We start from the raw sequence: 18,979 nt of genomic DNA, 5'->3' as shown, positions 1-18,979 counted from the left end.
CTCGTTCTGTCTGGAGAGTGTTTCACACTGGTCCAATAGGGAGGCATTCTGGGCAGTGGGAGGAAGCCTGACAAATGAGTGCACAGGCATTTAGTAGAGCCCTGGTTATTAGCAGAGGAAAGTGCCTTGATGCATGCTGGAATACTGTATAAATACCAGGAGCACATGTGCTCGGGGTCTTTTGTCTGGATAGCGGAGTCCGGGAGGGAGGGGTGGCTGCCTCCTCCTCTGTACAGGTGCCATGTGGCCTCAGGTATTCGACCTGAGGGTGTAGAGAGTGCTAGAGAAGAACTGATCCCAGAGGTCCTGTAAAGCTGACTGAGAGGGGAGACACTGGAGGATCTGATTCTGCAGTACCGTGAGTACAGATCTGTGTCAAGGGGCCTGACCTGAGGGGGCCACCCCTGCAGCTAGAAGAGTGAGCGGATGGGTGTCAGTAAAGGGGATGAGAGCGAGTGTCCCGAAGATAATGTAGCTTCACCAAGTCTATTGCTGAAGAGAGAGCAAGGAGACTTAACCCTTTCCATACATGTGGCAGTATGGATTAAGCAGTGCAGCTTCTTCCACAAGCAACCTGGTGAGGCCATGTGAGAGTTGTCCTAATCCATTGTGAATAGTTACATTTGGAGTATCCCACTATTCCCTTCTCCCATCCAAGTTCCAAAATAAAAAATAAAAACCAATACCCCTGGACTGTTTATTGTGTGACGAGCCATCAGGAGTAAGGAGGGATGTGTGAACTGCTCCTTAAGTGACTGTGTGCTGGTAATCAGAGGAGGCCAGAGAAGTCATTATACAGCAAGCCCTACGGGGACAGTGCTACATATACTGGAATTTTTATTTATTAAATTTTTTTTTACTATTTTGACTAGTAATGGTGGCGATCAGTGACTCATAGCGGGACTGCGATATTGCAGTGGACATTCCAACACTAACTGACACTTTTGACTCTTTTTGGGAATCAGTGACACTAATACAGTGATCAGTGACCAAGATGACCTTAAAGAAGAACTTCATTAAAACCAGCAACGGTTGGAACAATGAAAACCTTGGTCTTGCCTATGTAATGTACAACATAATGTATAGAGTGCAGGGTTTAGCAGAAGGTAACATACAAAACAACATATAGAGTGAAGCAGTCAGAATGAACCCTGTGTTCACTTCAGAGTCCCCCCTTATAACAAAGTCCCCAGAATTTCTCTATACTTTAGAGTTCCAAGAGTCCCCCTTTATATTAGATTTCCCCCTTACATCAGAGTCCCCAGAGTTCCTGTTTAGATTGGAGCCTGCGCACCATCTATGGGAAGCTGTTACCATTCTTAGATATTTACGGACAGATAAAAATTGTCAGATTTTTACAAACTGTCCATAAATTTGCTGGTGGTTGGCAACCCTGTAGCCTAGTCTGCTCACTTACCTTTCTCATTTATCTTTACCTTGTGACAACACTTACTCAGTGTACTATATTTATAGTGGAGAAGTGCTGTTACCCTAGGACCATAGGCATGCGCATGGGGTGTGCCTGGGCACACCCTAATCATTACGTGAAGTGCCAATTTTTCGTACTGCCTGGGCTTCCCCCCGTGTTGTGCCATCCCCCCACCTGCAGTGCTGCTGGCTTCCCTCCTCTCCTCTCCCCCCCGGCTGCTGTGTGATTTCAGGATGGAGAGCAGGGAAAGGGGTTAATCAATATGTGATTTACCCACCCCTTCCTTCTAAATGAACACACTCCCTCACTGCGTTCATTCATAACTGAAGCATAGTAAACTGTGTTTACAATACTTTCATTTGTGAAAGTCACTCATCACAGAGCACTTCCCATTCATTCACTGTCCCGAGCACTTGAGGCTGCAGAGAAAGCCACGTGTGCTTGAGCTTTGGTGTGCACATCCTAATGTAATAGCCTATGCTATTACAAGTAACCTATGCCTAGGACAGAAAGTATGGTAGGACTACAGAGCACCTCCCCCTCTCCTCATTGTCATAGCTCATAGGGAGGGTGCTCTGTAGTTCATATAAGTGAACTGGGTGGGACTGAGAACAGTGTTAGTGATTTCAGTGGATGTTAGAAGCTCACTGGATTTCTGGCAGGATCAACAGGGTTTTTTTGCACTTATTGAGCAGACATAACAAAATGCTCTTAATAGTATTATTAGTAAACCAAAAGCAAAGGAATAGGGAAAGTGTTAAGGTTTACATACACTTAAAATAAGTTGAATTGTGACATTTCTGTATCTCCTTTGGTCAGTTATATAGCTATGTATTCACCTTGCTTGCTATAGACAAAGGCACCTTATAAGAACTGTTGGATGTAAGTGCCTCATTAGCAGGGTGCTTAGTTAATGACAGCAACTGTTCTCACGTATCTGAAACTGAAATGAATGCCAGGCCCTCTAAGAGCAAGCCTGGGGCATTAATGTGTGATAGAGTGGGTTTCCTTCCCTGCCTAATGACCTCAGAGACTTTTTTACTATGTACAGGCAAGTAAATGACCCATGGCCATACAGCTCCTGCAGAGCCGCAGAGAAATATAAGAAGCTGCAAAGGATGTTTGCTCTCTGCTGGGCTAACGTTATATTCTGCCAGTTAGCTATTATATTTACAGCACTAATTTCATCAAGGTGCTTGGATTTGAATGTGTTCATTTGCTGCAGTAAGCAATATAATTATTGATTCTGTGGCTTAGCAGGCTACACCAGTGAAGCATTATTTAGTACACCTGCTATGAAGGGATGAATAAAATGTGATGGAGTCAGGCAATGCAGTCATTATGCAGCATATCTAGCAACAGGATGCATATTAAATCATCAATATCCACTGTTTGTTGTGCAGTTTACATGATGGTCACCACTGAGCTGAAACTAATATTGCAAGAAAAATTTTCTTTGCATTACTTTCTCGTTAACTATGTTTAGATTACATTATATGCATGCCGTATAGTGCTGTTTTCTATAACAAAAAGCAGTACACAAATCTAAATTATTCTGATACAGAATACTACATTCTTAAAGCAAAACTCCTAAGTCTGTCCAATTGTGCATGCCCCCCCCCCAATCTCTGTATGTATGTTATTTTTATTTAATACCCACCATTTTCCAGATGTCTTCAGGATGGTCATGCTATCATTGGAGTCTTCTAGCATCTTCTCATGTGGTTGGTGGTCTTAGTTGCTGTAGAGAGCAGAGCTGACTTAATGACATCAGCGCCACTCTTTACACCTTTACACTGTTATTGCGGGGTGTAATAATGATGACACCCACTCAGGACGGGTCTGAAATACCTAGCAGAGATCTGTGGCGTGTTACCTGATGCCTGCACTCCCCCACGCATTCGGCCTAATTTGCTAAAAACCTATGCATGTTTGGCGGCACACCATTGTATATGGACAAGGTGAATGTAAACTCACAATATTTACTATGTGCCCAGACAATACACAGGCCCCAGTGTACATATGGTGCATTTCCTAAATGTAAAGTTTGCTGTGGGGATTATAGTCTGCTAAACAGTCAGGTGCCTAAAACGAAAATATGATTGTCCCTAATGTAGGATGACCAAATGTCCCTGATTTCCGGGGACAGTCCCCGGATTGAGGACACTGTCCCCGGGGGCAAGTCTGTCCCCAGTTTTGTCCCTAGGTCAGGGGGTCAGAGCTGATGCAGCTGCATGGATAGATGGAGAGATTAGCTGTTGTGGGGGAAGGGTTAAGAGGTGGCTGCATAGGTGAGCTACGACTGTGTATAATGTAGTCCTGTGCCCAGCGCTCTGTGTACTATGTAGTCCTGTGCCCAGCACTCTGTGTATTATGCAGTACTTTGCCCAGCGCTCTGTGTATTATGCAGTCCTGTGCCCAGCGCTCTGTGTATAATGTAGTCCTGTGCCCAGTGCTCTGTGTACTATGTAGTCCTATGCCCAGCACTCTGCGTATTATGCAGTCCTTTTCCCAGTGCTCTGTGTATTATGCAGTCCTGTGCCCAGTGCTCTGTGTACTATGCAGTCCTGTGCCCAGCGCTCTGTGTATTATGCAGTCCTTTGGCCAGAGCTCTGTGTATTATGCAGTTCTGTGCCCAGCACTCTGTGTATTATGTAGTCATGTGCCCAGCACTCTGTCTATTATGTAGTCCTGTGCCCAGTGCTCTGTTTATTATGCAGTCCTGTGCCCAGCGCTCTGTGTATTATGCAGTCCTGTGCCCAGCACTTTGTGTATTATGTAGTCCTGTGTGCAGCGCTCTGTGTATATTGTAGTCCTGTGCTCAGCGCTCTGTGTAACATGCAGTCCTGTACCCAGAGCTCTGTGTATTATGCAGTCCTGTGCCCAGCGCTCTGTGTATTATGCAGTCCTGTGCCCAGCGCTCTGTGTATTATGTAGTCCTGTGTACAGCGCTCTGTGTATTATGCAGTCCAATGACCAGCGGCTCTGGCGGCGCATGCGGGCCGCCGAGACCGCGTGCATATGATCTTGTAGATCTACGTTATTATGCACAGCCGAGCTGTCCTGCGTGGGGCAGTCGGCAAGTTGTTAAAGCTCCACCATCTTCCACATGTCTTACTTTTATTCCTTTATTAAGCTGGATGATCTCCGCCTCTCTCACTTGCAGGGAGATCATCCCATAGGGGTGTAGACATCCCCTCTGTGCTGGAGCACCTGCATTTCTCTTGTCCCAATCCTACACTCAGTAGTAAGCCGCTAAGGAGATCAGATCAGTGGAAGCTGTTGGGAGACGAGCTGTCGCTTGTAAACACAGAAGCCATTCTTTTGTGTTTTGTGGTGAGCAGGGAGCAGAGTTCCACCAAGTTCCAGCTGAAAAAATGCCCTGAATATAGGAATCTTAGATTGTAAGCCCCTAATGGCAAGGACTGATGTGAATGTACAATATGTAAAGCAGTGTGTAAATTGTAAGCGCTATATACCTAGTACCCTATTACATGTAGTATTAATAATAGGTAAAATGGTAACATGGGCATTCTTTTATGCACCTTATCAGAACAGATGGCACAAAAGAAAGATTTTTTGGATGTTCAATGTGCACGGCAACCTCATTTATGCATTGAACACTAGTGTATGACTTGCTAGATAGGTTCAGGTATTATGCTCACTTTTCATGTACAGGTATATATCTGCATGCTCATGTAAGTCTGCTAACCAATTATTTAACCAATCAGTTTATTTAGGCGTCATGACTCATATCAAATTAAAAAAAAAAAATCTTTATAAACATCTAAAAAACTGGGTGGTGCAACAAAAAGTAAATGTTTTCCGGTATTCATTAATAGACCCCACAGTATTTTTTCGGGTTGTGCCAACATACTATGTTACTACCAGCTGGGGAAGCAGAATAAGTAAAATGTAAAAAGTAGCTACCTATTCAGGAAATCTTGAGAACTGGGAAGAAACCCATTATGGCATCAACCTTTTATAATCAAGAGACTTATCCTCTAGATCCTATATCCAGGGATGGGACAAGGGGTGGGCAGAAGGGACAGGCACCCCTGGCACAGCGGTAAAGCCACTGCATGAACACTCTAAATCAGTTGCTAGCAACCAGCATGCCATGGCTTCATGTCTGCTCTGACAACCATTGTTGTCACACTGTGCTCATCTGCCCTCAGGTGAGATGAAAAACACACCATGTTTGCACAACAATCTGCATGTATGTGCAGTGCCCACTTCATGTCAACCTTTAGCAGCCAGAGCAAAGAAGCAGATACCTCTATTGTAAGGCATGCATGAGGAGGGGGTTGCAGTTCTGCATCTTTGCCCTGGACTTTGGACAAACCTGTCCTAGTACTGCCTATAGCCACCATTCATGTAGAATTTATTTTTACTTGACTATTTAAACTGCTTGCTTTTACACTTATTTGTTGTGTACACTTTAAATTAATAAATACCTACTGCTGATCTGTATAAAATAATTAACCTTTATTATTCTGAAAAAAGGTGAGTACCAAATGCCGTGGACTGTGGTGGGAATGTGTGACTAATGCGTTTGATGGAATTCGGACATGTGATGAGTATGACTCCATATATGCAGAGCATCCAGGTAAGTACTGGTAAATCCTAATACTGCCTGACAGTTGAAAGGATATTAAGCTGGTATCATATTATTTTATAATTGAACTATTACATGGCTTATTATTTTGTCTTGGTAAGGAGTTTTAACAAATAACTCCACCTGGTGGACTTTGATGGGAATTAGTATTGTATGTATTAGCTTTTTTCCTCCTTCACTTTGCAAATGTATAATATTAAACTAGGTGCTGCTTGCATCTGAACAACGATATTATCCCTTACTGAGGGAATATTGGGGAATATCTGAATATATTGCATGGGGCAATTCCTGTACTAATGGGGAATATCGGAATATATTGCTTAAGGCAATTCCTGTACTATGGGGAATATATGAATATATTGCATGGGACAATTCCTGCACTAATAGGTGATATATGATAATATATTCTCAGATATTCCCCATTAGTACAAGAATTGCGCAATGCAAATATATTCAGATATTCCCCATCACTTATCCCACAGAGCACAGACAAGAAAGTCACTTACCAGTCCAGAACAGAAGTGCACTCTGAGACACGTCACACGAGAAGATGCTGCAGCAGCAACACACAGGGAGGGAGTCAGGGACAGCGAGCGTACCTGCTGGTGCGCTACTGTCCAACTCAGAGGCTCAGTCATGCTTCAGGCAGGCTCTATGTTTCGGTTCCACCGCGGGAAGAAGACAGTGATGCCTCACGCCAGCCAGAAGTGACGCGATTCCACTCGAAGCACCACCCTACTACGTCCTATGGACCAATCACAGGATGGCAATGGAACAGTGGGAGTGTTCGGGGCGCAGAGCGATGCGCCCCGAGGACAGTCTAAAGGAAGCCAATAAGCTTCCCAGACCCAATCACGAGATGACAAAACCCTTTTCGCTTTCCATAGACATCAGTGTGTCTGGCGCTCCGCATACACTTAAGGGAACAGATTTATTTATTTTTTAAGGATGATGACTAGGATGACTAGCCTTGGGGAGGGGGGGGGGGGGGGTCAGCTATCGGCGGGCCGCCACTGACATTCACTGCACATTTGTCAGGTAACTTTCACCTATTTATAAGATAAGCTGAGTGTTGACAAATTTGCCATTTAAAAAAAAAAAAAAAAAAAAAAATATATATATATATATATATATATATATATATATATATATATATATATATATATAAAATAAATAGGGTGAAAGTTTAATTCATTGCACAGTCACCAAAGTTTACTTGTCGCTATTCTTTCCACATTCACCAGCTTGAGATAGCAGATTACTATTGCAACTATGCTGTTAATATTTTCTATACATTAGGGCTCGCTCACACTTGCTTAAAATACTTACGCTTATCAAACGCTCCTAGAGCGTTAATGCACATTAATAGGTGCTGTTAGTAAACTTTTAGTGAGCATTAAAAATGCTCCCCCTAAATGCCCTATGTACATCCCCACTGACAGCTGAAAAAAAAAACATGCCGGTAAAGAAGGCGTGGGTTCCCCCAGTCCATACTTTGGGTCTGGTATGGGCTAGGCGGAAACCCCACATCAAAATAAAAAAAAAACCAGAGTGGCGTCCCCCCCAGGACCATACCAGACCCTTCGGTCTGATATGGATTTTGAAGAGGGGTCTCCCTGCTGTTTCTTTTCCATTTATTTGGCGTGGGGTCCCCCCCCAAATCCATACCAGACCTTTATCCAAATATGCAGCCCGGAAGGCAAGGACAGGAAGTGAATGAGCGAATGCCCCCCCCCCTTCACCATACCAGGCCACATGCCCTCAACATGGGAGGGTGGATGGTTTGTGGCAGCCCCCACCCCAAGGCACCTTGTGGGGACAAGGGCCTCTTCCTGACAACCCTGGTCGGTGGTTGTGGGGGTCTGCGGACAGGGGGCTTATCGGAAATTGGAGCCCCCTTTAACAAGTGGACCCCCAGATCCCCCCCCACTTATGTGAAAAACTATAGGGTGCATCGTACCCCTACCCATTCACCCAAAAAAAAATAAGTGTGGAGACAATTTTTGATAAGTCCATTATTAATTAAAGAATGTCCCTCGTCATAGCTCCAACGAGTCTTCTTTCTCCGGTCTTCTTCCTCTTCTGATGTCTTTATTCCTTCGGTCTTCTTCTTCTGAAGTCTTCTTCCTCTTCCTCCATTCTTCTCCCTCTGATGTCTTCTCCTTCCGGTGATGTCTTCTCCCTCTGTCGATGTCATTGTATTCTTCTTCTTCTTTTGCTGCCACCGCCAGCACCTGCCTGCCAAGCCGACGGCAGAAGAAGAAGAAGACGACAGCAACATCAACGGAGGGAGAAGACATCACCAGAAGACAATGAATGGAGAAGACCCGAAGGGGAAACACAGGAGGAAGAAGACATCAGAAGAAAGAGAAGACTGGAGGAAGAGGACATCAGAAGAAGAAGACTAGAGAAAGAATTCTCATTGCGACTACAACAGGAGACATTCTTCAATTAATAAAGGACTTGTCAAAAATTGTCTCTTTATTTTTTATAGCACTACACTTTTTATTTTGGGTGAATGGGTAGGGGTACAATGTACCCCATACTCATTCACATGGGGGGGGGCGAGATCTGGGGGCCCCATTGTTAAAGGGGGCTTCCAGATTCTGATAAGTCCCCTGCCCGCAGACCCCCACAACCACCAGCCAGGGTTGTCAGGAAGAGGCCCTTTTCTCCATCAACATGGGGACAAGGTGCTTTAGGGTGGGGGGGCACAGAGCCCCTGCCCCAAAGCACCTATCCCCCTATGTTGAGGGCATGTGGCCTGGTTTGGTCCTCGCCCCCCCCCCATTTCCTGACCTGCCGGGCTGCATAATCGGATAAGGGTCTGGTATGGATTCCGGGGGGGGGGGGGGCTCACGCCATTTTTTTAAAAAAAAATTTGGTGTGGTGTTTACTCTAAAAATCTATATCAGACTGAAGGGTCTGGTATGGTGTTGGGGGGATTCCCACGCCATTTTTTTTTAAAATTTTGGCATGGGGTTCCCCCCTAGTCCATACCAGACCCAAAGGGCCTGGTATGAACTGGGGGGGGGGGGGGACCTCACCCTATTTGTTTTGTTTTTACTGGCATTTTTTTTTTGTTCAGCTGTCAGCGATAACTTATCGGTTGTTACGATTGCGGTCGGCTTCCCAACCCGCTCCTTAACAACCAGCTAAAATTTTCATTGTACTAACATGCTGCAACCACGCTGCCAATGCACCACAACTGTATGCCAGTGTGGTTGCGGTGTATGACCATAGACTTGAATGTGAGGCTTTGAAAGGCTTGAAATGCCTCCTGACTCGACGTGAGGCTTTAATTTTGAAGCTAAGCAATGCTAACGCTTCATGTTTTTATAATGTGAACAGCACTTTGTGCTGTCCATTGTATCACTTGCATTGGCGTTTATCGTCCCTCAACTGCCTGCTTTTAATGCCAGTGTGAATTCAGCCTTAAGGTAACAAACCTTTTGAGTGCAGCTCCCCGCCAGCCCCCCAATATCTACCCTAGCCTGATCCCGATTCAGCGTTGGGCCTGAGAGCAGCATCTCTTCTCTCTCTCCTCATTGGCTCAGAGGCCGCAGCTGGAGCCACTGGCTCCTGTTGCTGTAAATCACAGCCAGTGAGGGGGGAGTTGGGGGCCGGCCTGAGACTCAATAGACATACACAGTGTGGCTCGGGATAGAACTCGCATGAGTGCCCCCATACCTCCAAAGCAAGCAACTTGCTATGGAAGAATTTAGCAAGGGGAGGAGCCCAAAGCGCAAGGGGAGGTGCCCAACAAGAGAAGCATTGATGCTGCTGTGTTCAAAACCATTGCACAGAGCAGTAAGTATAACTTGTTTGTTATGTAAAAAATTGTTTTATTTCCCTTTACAATTGCTTTAAAGTAAATACAGTATCTCACAAAAGTGAGTACACTTCTCACATTTTTGTAAATATTTTATTATATCTTTTAATGTGACAGCACTAAAGAAATTACACTTTTGCTACAATGTAAAGTAGTGAGTGTACAGCTTGTATAACACTGTATATTTTCTGTCCCCTCAAAAAAACTCAACATGCAGCCATTAATGTCTAAACCACTGGCAACAAAAGTGAGTATGCCCCTAAGTGAAAATGTCCAAATCGGACCCAGTTAACTATTTTCCCTCCCCGGTGTCATGTGACTCCGTGTCATGTGTCATGGGGAGCAGGTGTGTTAAATTTGGTGTTATCACTCTCACTCTCTCACACTGGTCACTGGAAGTTCAACATGGCACCTCATGGCAAAGAAGAATGAGAATATGAAAAAAAGAACTGTTGCTCTACATAAAAATGGCCTAGGCTGTAAAAAGATTGCCAAGACCCTGAAACTGAGCTGCAGCACGGTGGCCAAGACCATACAGTGGTTTAACAGGACAGGTTCCACTTAGAACAGGCCTTGCCATGGTTGACCAAAGAGGTTGAGTGCACGTGCTCAGCGTCATATCCAGAGGTTATCTTTGAGAAATAGACGCATGAGTGCTGCCAGCATTGCTGTAGAGGTTAAAGGGGTGGGGGGGGGGGGTCAGCCTGTCAGTACTCAGACCATACATCGCACACTGCATCAAATTAGTCTGCATGGCTGTCATCCCAGAAGGAAGCCTCTTCTAAAGAAGATGCAACAAAAAGTGTGCAAACAGTTTGCTTAAAACAAGCAGACTAAGGACATGGATTACTGGAATCATGTCCTGTGGTCTGATGGGACCAAGATAAACTTATTTGGTTCTGATGGTGTCAAGTGTGTGTGGCAGCAACCAGGTGAGGAGTACAAGTCTGTCTTGCCTACAGTCAAGCATGGTGGGGGGAGTGTCATGGTTTGGGGCTTCATGAGTGCTGCCGGAACTGGGGAGCTACTGTTCATTGTGAGAACGTGAATGCCAACATGTACTATGAGGTACTGAAGGAGAGCATGATCCCCTCCCTTCGGAGACTGGGCTGCAGGGCAGTATTACAACATGATATCGACTCCAAACACACCTCCAAGGCGACCACTGCCTTGCTAAAGAAGCTGAGGGTAAAGGTGATGGACTGGCTGAGCATGTCTCCAGACCTAAACCCTATTAAGCATCTGTGGGGAATCCTCATATGCAGTGGTGACCCGTCCATTGGGGGCGCAGGGGTTCTGCCCCCATCCATGCGTCCGGCCCCCTAATCTACATGCAGGGCACCAGGCGCATGGATTCCAATGGGTTTTTTTTTTTTTTTTTTTAAGCACATGATCAAAACCAGAGGCTCTAATAGGCTTCAAAAAAGGGTGGGCTTGGGGCGCAGAGCACTGCCATTTGTGTGACAATAGCGAATGAATATTCGCTATTGTCACAGGGATCCTCCTCCTGGCCAATCAGGAAGCGGGTCCTGAGACCTGTTTCTCGATTGGCCGAAAGGAGAAGCCATGCCATTGGCCAAGGAGGAGGAGGAGGGAGGAGACAGGAGACGCAGGAGATTTAGGGGGAAGCTGCCGCCACTGCTGGTGTTGCCTGCCTGCCCTCCACATGTCCAGGGTGAGTGAGCAGGCAACAGGGGGGGGTATGGTGTGTGTGCTGGTGTGGTCCGGGGGGGGTACGGTTTGGTCCGTCTGCCACTCCCCCGGCCCATGGAGCACCAGCCGCCGCTGCTCAAATGGAAGGTGGAGAAACTCAAGATCTCTAACATCTACCAGTCCTGTGATGTCATTCTGGAGGAGTGGAAGAGAACTCCAATGGCAACCTGTAAAGCTCTGGTGAACTGCATGCCCAAGAGGGTTAAGGCAGTGCTGGAAAATAATCGTGGCCACACAAAATATTGACACTTTGGGCCCAATTTGGACATTTTCACTTAGGGGTGTACTCACTTTTGTTTAGACATCAATGGCTGTGTGTTGAGTTATTTTGAGGGGACAGCAAATGTACACTGTTATACAAGTTTTACACTCACTACTTTATATTGTAGCAAAGTGTCATTTCTTCAGTGTTGTCACATGAAAAGATATAATAAAATATTTACAAAAATGTGAAGGGTGTACTCACTTTTGTGAGATACTGTATATACAATGAACATGCAGTAATTGTAACATTCATTCTTTTTTAAATTGGGAATAAGTTACAGTTAGTTCTCTTTCCTACTTATTTGGTTGAAGAACAAAAGCTCGTGAATGGAGAATAATCTTTCCCCATGTGAGTGGCGAATGCGATTTAGAAATAGGGCATAAATTATCTGTCTAATGTGCAACAAAAGGCTTTATAACTATGACCCTGTTTATTGAAATTCCCATGGCTCTAACAGTCATACACATGTGGAAGACAAAAAAAAAAAACAATTGGATATGTCACTCCTCCTCATATTAAAGCTTATTTCTATCCACTTTGGGCAATCATGATAAAGGTGAGGACCAGGTGGGAACAGACATAACATACTGCTGACATAACATACCGCTGATAAAAGAATGCTGACCTTTTTCTAAAAATAAAAATGCTAGTTTTCTGCCTGTGTTATTCTGTAATAGTTTTGAATTAAAGACTTTGAGTACGCATGCAGCAAAAAAAAATGTTTGGAACCAGTGGCTCTGAAAATACTGAATTCAAAGCATTGGCATGACCATCAAACAACTAGCATTTTTAGAAAATATGCTATTTGCCCGGCTTTCATGGTCAGCTAAAGGTCTGACTTTACAGTATGCTTACTTGTTCAGTGATTTAGAAAGTACCAAAGCTGGGGACCAGGGGACAGACAGGAATTTAACATTTTCAGAAGGAGACCACTGGTCGCAGCTGACAAATTCTGCTCAGTACAGGTTTCAAATTAGCTTTAAGGCTTTTAATGATTTTATTTTCTTGGTATTTTATCAAGAATGCAAAGTGCAAAATACAACCAAAAATGTTTGCTGACTAAATTGATATTGCATTGGTGAAAATAATAGGTAATGTAGTAGAATGGTAAAATTCAGTGTGAACATATACATTTTACTTTAGGGGAGCGTTATTCCCATGGTGGTTCCAGCATTAGATGCTGCAGGGACCCTCAGGAGCTGCTGAGCCCAGGTTCCATTTTAAAAATGCATCGGTACAAATATCCACTGCCCCTGTGCTGTTTTAAAATAGCACCCGAGACTCAAGTGGTTAATGAAAAAAGCAGGTCAGGGGATATGTTATCCTTGCTATTATAAATTCTCCTTTGGATACATGAATTCATATTTACCAACCATCCATAATGAATCTTCTTAATATTTATTTTCATACTTAATTGATTTTTGTACCTATAAACCTCAGTAAATGCTTGAGCCACAATTAAATTTGCCTTGCGTTTGATTAATCAGTTTTTGCATTAATAAAAGTATAGGATAGTAGAATTAAAGCTGTCACCTTTGTATTTGTACTGCATGTATGTCACATCTAAAGAGGTAAGATATCAAGATTTATTAAACCGGTAACAAAAACCCACAAATCACTTTCAGGATTGAAAGAGTTCTCAGACAATTTAATTTACATCCCCTCCACTTGTAGTACTTCAAATTAGTGTGGTGCAGTGGATTGGACTGAATAAAGGTTCTCAATTGCAAAGCCACTCTATCATAATCAGGGGTGACTTCAAATTTTATTTGTATCAGACATCTAATTTCACTGAATGCCAGACCTGTTGATTGGCAGATCAATGGATAAAGCTGGCCGCTTTGAGCAATACAGTCAAAATCTCTGTTGTTCTGAGCCGCAGCCAAAACTGTCCTTTATGGTTGGAAAGAGGTGCACTAGTAAGCTGTCTGTATCAGCTTTGCTACTAAAATTCTGAATTGCAAGAGAACATATCCATAACCCACCCTTAACTATTTCCTTCATTTTCCATGCACACTATAATTTATAATGTTAGATGGGCAATTTTTTTTTTTTTTTTATGGCAGTCGTTGCAATTTTTTATGTCACACAGTATTTGTGCAGCAATTTTTCAAATACATTTTAAGGCTACTTGTTTCTTATTTGAAAACACTGCAATTAAATAAAACATTACCTTAATGACAGCTGATTACATACTAAATAAAGCTTCTTCATTAAGAGGTTTAGTACAAGACTTCCAGCTGTTGTACTATACTTTTTACATATAACAAATTACCAGTAGTCATTTGTAATAATCTGAATATCCACCCCTGGATTTCTTATAATGCAATACTTGTTTTTTTATTATTTATTTCTTTTTTTTCCCTATCAGGGCAGAAGTGTCAGGTTGTCCTAACTACTACCTTAGCTCAATGTTGATAACAGACACTTGTTCAGGTAGTAGGCAGGTCAGACTTCAAATTTGGTCTTAAAGTCTGACATTGAAATTACATTTCTGCTATGACAGAAAGAGAATATAAGTGAATAACAGAACGCACACAAATCTATGAAAGGTAGGCTGATGTTACTACAACGTGAAAGTGGAGATTCATTTTCTCACTAATGCCATTTATAACTGCCTCTTTTTAGCCACTTGCCAATCTGGCCATTTCTGACATTTCTTTCATATTTACCCCAATTTTTTGTATAATGTGAAACATGACGTTATGCCTAGTAAATTGATACCTAACATGTCAGGTTTTAAAATTGTACATGCTTGTAAAATGGAGACAAACTACGATACTTAAAAACCTCCAACCTGTTTAGAGTTACAGAGGAGGTCTTGGGACAGAATTATTGCTCTCGCTCTAATGTTTACGGTGATACCTCACATGTGTGGTTTGACTGTCGTGAGTGCGAACTATGTATGCATTTGTTTCTGTGTGAGCAGAGCCCAATGGGGTGGGGGCACCTTCAATTTTTTTTTTTTATTGTTTGTTTTTTCATTTTTATTCATTCCCCTAATTTTTTTTATTTTTTGATAACTTTTATTCCTAATACAAAGAATGTAAACATCTCTTGTCATAGGAATATGGTATTACAGGTCCTATTTACGGAGAGGTCTGTGGTTTATAAGTCCCCACATCTTTCTTCTATGCTGGAAAGCCTGAGATCAAAAAAAAATTAGAGTTACAGAGGAGGTCTTGGGACAGAATTATTGCTCTTGCTCTAATGTTTACAGTGATACCTCATATGTGTGGTTTGAATGCCGTTGGTGCGACCTATGTTTGCGTTTGTTTCTGTGTGAGCAGAGCCCAAGGGGGTGGGGGCGCTTTCAATTTTTTTTTTTTATTGTTTATTTTATTTTTTCATTTTTATTCTTTCCCTTAAATTTTTAATTTTTTGATAACTTTTATTCCTATTACAAAGAATGTAAACATCTCTTGTCATAGGAATATGGTATTTCAGGTCCTATTTACGGAGAGGTCTGTGGTTTATAAGTCCCCACATCTCTCTTCTATGCTGGAAAGCCTGAGATAAAAAAAAATTGATCTCAGGCTTTCCAGCAACAAAAAAACTGTGAGGTTTACATCTGCCAGCGCCAGAAAGTGACATCATGACGTCAATTCCAACCCTCGAGAGTCATAGAGATGGCAGTTTACCATAGAGATGGCTGTGAACCAGATGGTCCCTGACCACCTCTATGGTAAACTGCCACCTCTGGTGGTTTTATTCTCCGGTTCCCTGATCGTAAAGGAGAGACCAGGGAAGCACCTGTAAAAGCAGTCAAGCAGCTAAACAGCTGCTATGATAGCTTTTACATTGCAGGGAATCGCCAGCTGCAGGCATCATTCAGATATCTTCACTTAAAGTCCAGGAAATCATAATGGCCTACAGTCAGAAAGTGGTAGTTTTGTGATCCTATTATTTTCCTATTTTTTTTTTTTTTAAGAAGAGCATCCTTTTATTGCTATGTGGCATCAGCATGGTGAAATGTTCTAGAAATATTTTGGCAATGTATTTAGGAAAATGGAAAGATAGCGATGGACCTGTAGGGTTATCTTACGGGTGTTGTTAACTTAGGGTATTGATGTTGGTGGGCACTTGGACCCCTAAAACCCATTGGCTACTTATTTGGATTGTACCCCTGACTCGTTGACAATTTGCTGCCAGACACAGACATAGCGCACATTTGACACCAATCCAAGTGAGAAACAATGTTTAAACTAGTAAGCATGTATGCCTTTGTGAGCAAGAGACTTAGATGTATCTTAAGCAACCTTTGTCTTTCTTTGATGTAAGATAGTTGACATACAAGTAGTTTTATGACCTTTACTATTAGCTTCTATTACTATGGTGTCAGCAGGGTTCCGTGGAACCCTAGGGTTCCTCCAGAGGTTGCTAGGGGTTCCTTGAGCAATGAGCAATTTCTGCCTCTCAGATAAGTTCCCCTGACACCATTGATCATCTGTCCTTTTTTCTGGCGGATCTGAACGTTCCCCCCATGCAGTCCTATGGGGCATCGGATGGCAGCGGAGACATGTCCGCTGACATCCGACCCAATCCGGTCCGTCAAATCTGGACAGATGGAAACCCTATTTTCCATCCGTCCAGCGGATTAGTTTGGATGGGATCGTTTGAGAACGGACAGACGGTCCGTTCCCATCTGATTTCCCCCATAGAGATGCATGGGGAACTGACAGCTGTGTCTCCGCACACAGCGCGGAGACGCAGCTGTCATCTTTCTTCTCAGCGGGGGATCGGCGGCTCAATCCCCCGCTGAGAAAAACGGAATCCGTCCGACGGACAGATAGTGTGAAAGGGGCCTAAGGAACATTCATCCCACTGACCATCACACTAATGCATCATGAGTTTTAAATATAGACATTTTTAGCATGGGTTCCCCAAGACCTGAAAATTATTTCAAGGGTCCCTCTGTGTTGAAACGTTTGAGAAAGGCTGATCTAAATCAATGAGTGAAGAGCAGTTGACTTCCTTTTAATAGATAGACCTATGCTTATGGCCATATATACCAACACAGCCAGAAAATGATGTAAAAAGTTGTTATACTAGATCCACTATTGCTGTGCTGAGCCTAATATTGAAGTTCTTCTGGTGTGTATGACTGCTGGATGGAACCATAAAATAGAACTAAAGGCAATATTTTTTTTTTTTTTTTTTTCATTTTGGATAGAGTAAGGAAGGGGCAAAACCACTGTCATTTTTTTTTGCCATTTTTTCTCCATTGGGGAGATTTTCCTTCATTTCCTGTTCCGCAGCTGAAGCAGGAAGTTTTAGGAAATCATTCTAAAGTGAGGAATGCCCTGTGCCATTACAGCATCCATGGGGCACAGATAGCAATAAAAACCTGACAGTTGTTATAATCCCTAGCCACTCTAACTAAAACTTAAAAAGGTTTTGCCTTTAGTTATACTTTAACTGCACAAGAACATCTTTGTTAAGCCTCATGCATATGGGCATTTTTGATTGTTTTTAATGCCTTTGAATGCAGCTGTATTTCAACTAATGTGTCTATGTGGCATTTAGGTTCATACTTTAGAGCAGTGTTTACGGACATGGAGAAAAAATGCCCCAAACCTGAAAAAGGATCAAGCCGGCATACATTATGCACATACATATGTGTAAATGCATGTGTATTCACGTAAATTAATTCCAGCTGCCACCAATAGAGTACCCAGAGACTATAGGATACTCAGTTTCATTGCCCTTGCAGCAACTACCAAAAAGTGAAATATAAGTTTTGGGTGAATCGACCGTTTAAGGTGATGTAAACCAAACTGAGATAATATCATATAATGTAACTCACAACTCTTTGTGTGAAGATGACCATTGCACTGTGATGAGTGCTAATATCGCTTGCTGAGGCCATATTGATTAGCTATTCACAGAACTCTAAGTCATTTCAGAATCATTTTTGCAGCACAACACTTGTTCTCTTTCTGGAAAGAAGAGGTTGAATACCTTAGATGCTGGTCTTTTGACCCTGCTTCCTTTTACTACCACCATCAGCTCAAGCTAAAAGCACTGACACCTCTATGTAACAATTCAAAGCCATTGAATCTACAAAAGTGCAAGCCATAATCTCTTTCCCTCCTCCTCTTGGTCAGTCTTCTGGCCAACTTCCAGCCTATTCCTTAAAACATCCTTCTGTGAGCGCACTTCAAATTTACTGTAATTTTCTAAAGTGCAATACATCAGTAGTGAAGAGCAGACTGTAGAGGTTGCAGTTTTTTGTTATTTAACCTCTTTGTATCCAAAGATAGATTTATGCCCATTTACGGTGGACCTTCCTGCAAAGTGATATGAGTTCTAAATTCTCTGCCTGTGGACTTTCCCGTATGAATACATACATGTAAACTTACAGAGGTATTCATGAGAGTATGTATGAGCAAAGGTGGGAAACTATAGGATTGAAATATGGAAAAATAATGCCATCTACTGATCAATATAATTTATTAGGGATTCTTCAGCAGTCCTTTATCATATTTATCTGTGTTTATCTACTTCTACAGTGTATTTAAAATATCAATGCATCATACAACGACTCTGTCTGGGAACAATCTATCCATAAAATGCTTTGATTGGAAAAACCTATCTAAACTGAAGCTGACACAAAGCCTTACAGGTCATGCAGGGGCTAATCAGATTTCCATGCTTTGAATTTAATGTAATTATTGTGTTTGGTTGTCACTTTTAGGGCTAATTTAAAGTTTGCTAACTGATTCCTGAGTCCAGCATAGCAGGATATGATGATTGCAACATTTTCTAATTTACTAAACAGTTTTATAGTATTTAGTAAGCTGTATTCCCTTTGGCTCTGTTTTCCAGTGAAATTAGTGGCAACTCGTGGCTTCATGATAACAGCAGATATTCTGGCAGGATTTGGCTTCATATTCCTCCTCCTGGGACTTGATTGTATAAAATTTCTAACAGATGAATCACAAATCAAGTTAAAAATCTGTTATGTAGCTGGAGTTACACTCGTCATTGGAGGTAAGCTTAGGATGCTTTCAGAATGTGAATTGGCATATCAGTGCATCAATGAATGGCCGGATTGTTAAAACCAGATGTTCACTTCATAACCATCAGCCATAGAGGATAACGGTAGATATGTTGACAGCT

General features: G+C 42.6%; 1 protein-coding gene across 1 annotated transcript in view; it reads left to right on the top strand.

Moving 5' to 3' along the window:
- CLDN16 (claudin 16) overlaps nucleotides 1-18,979 on the top strand; it is a 73,469-nt gene that overhangs the window by 15,866 nt on the left and 38,624 nt on the right. The window contains exons 2-3 of the mRNA XM_082252051.1: nucleotides 5,936-6,038; nucleotides 18,686-18,850. Of these exons, the coding sequence (XP_082108177.1) occupies nucleotides 5,936-6,038; nucleotides 18,686-18,850 (268 nt within the window). The remainder of the gene's footprint in view (nucleotides 1-5,935; nucleotides 6,039-18,685; nucleotides 18,851-18,979) is intronic.

This window comes from Pelophylax lessonae (assembly GCF_965119305.1).
Source record: "Pelophylax lessonae genome assembly, chromosome: 3".
NCBI classification, from domain to species: domain Eukaryota; kingdom Metazoa; phylum Chordata; class Amphibia; order Anura; family Ranidae; genus Pelophylax; species Pelophylax lessonae.
The sequence above is the reverse complement of the archived record's forward strand: the minus strand, read 5'-3'. Positions and strand labels throughout refer to the sequence as shown.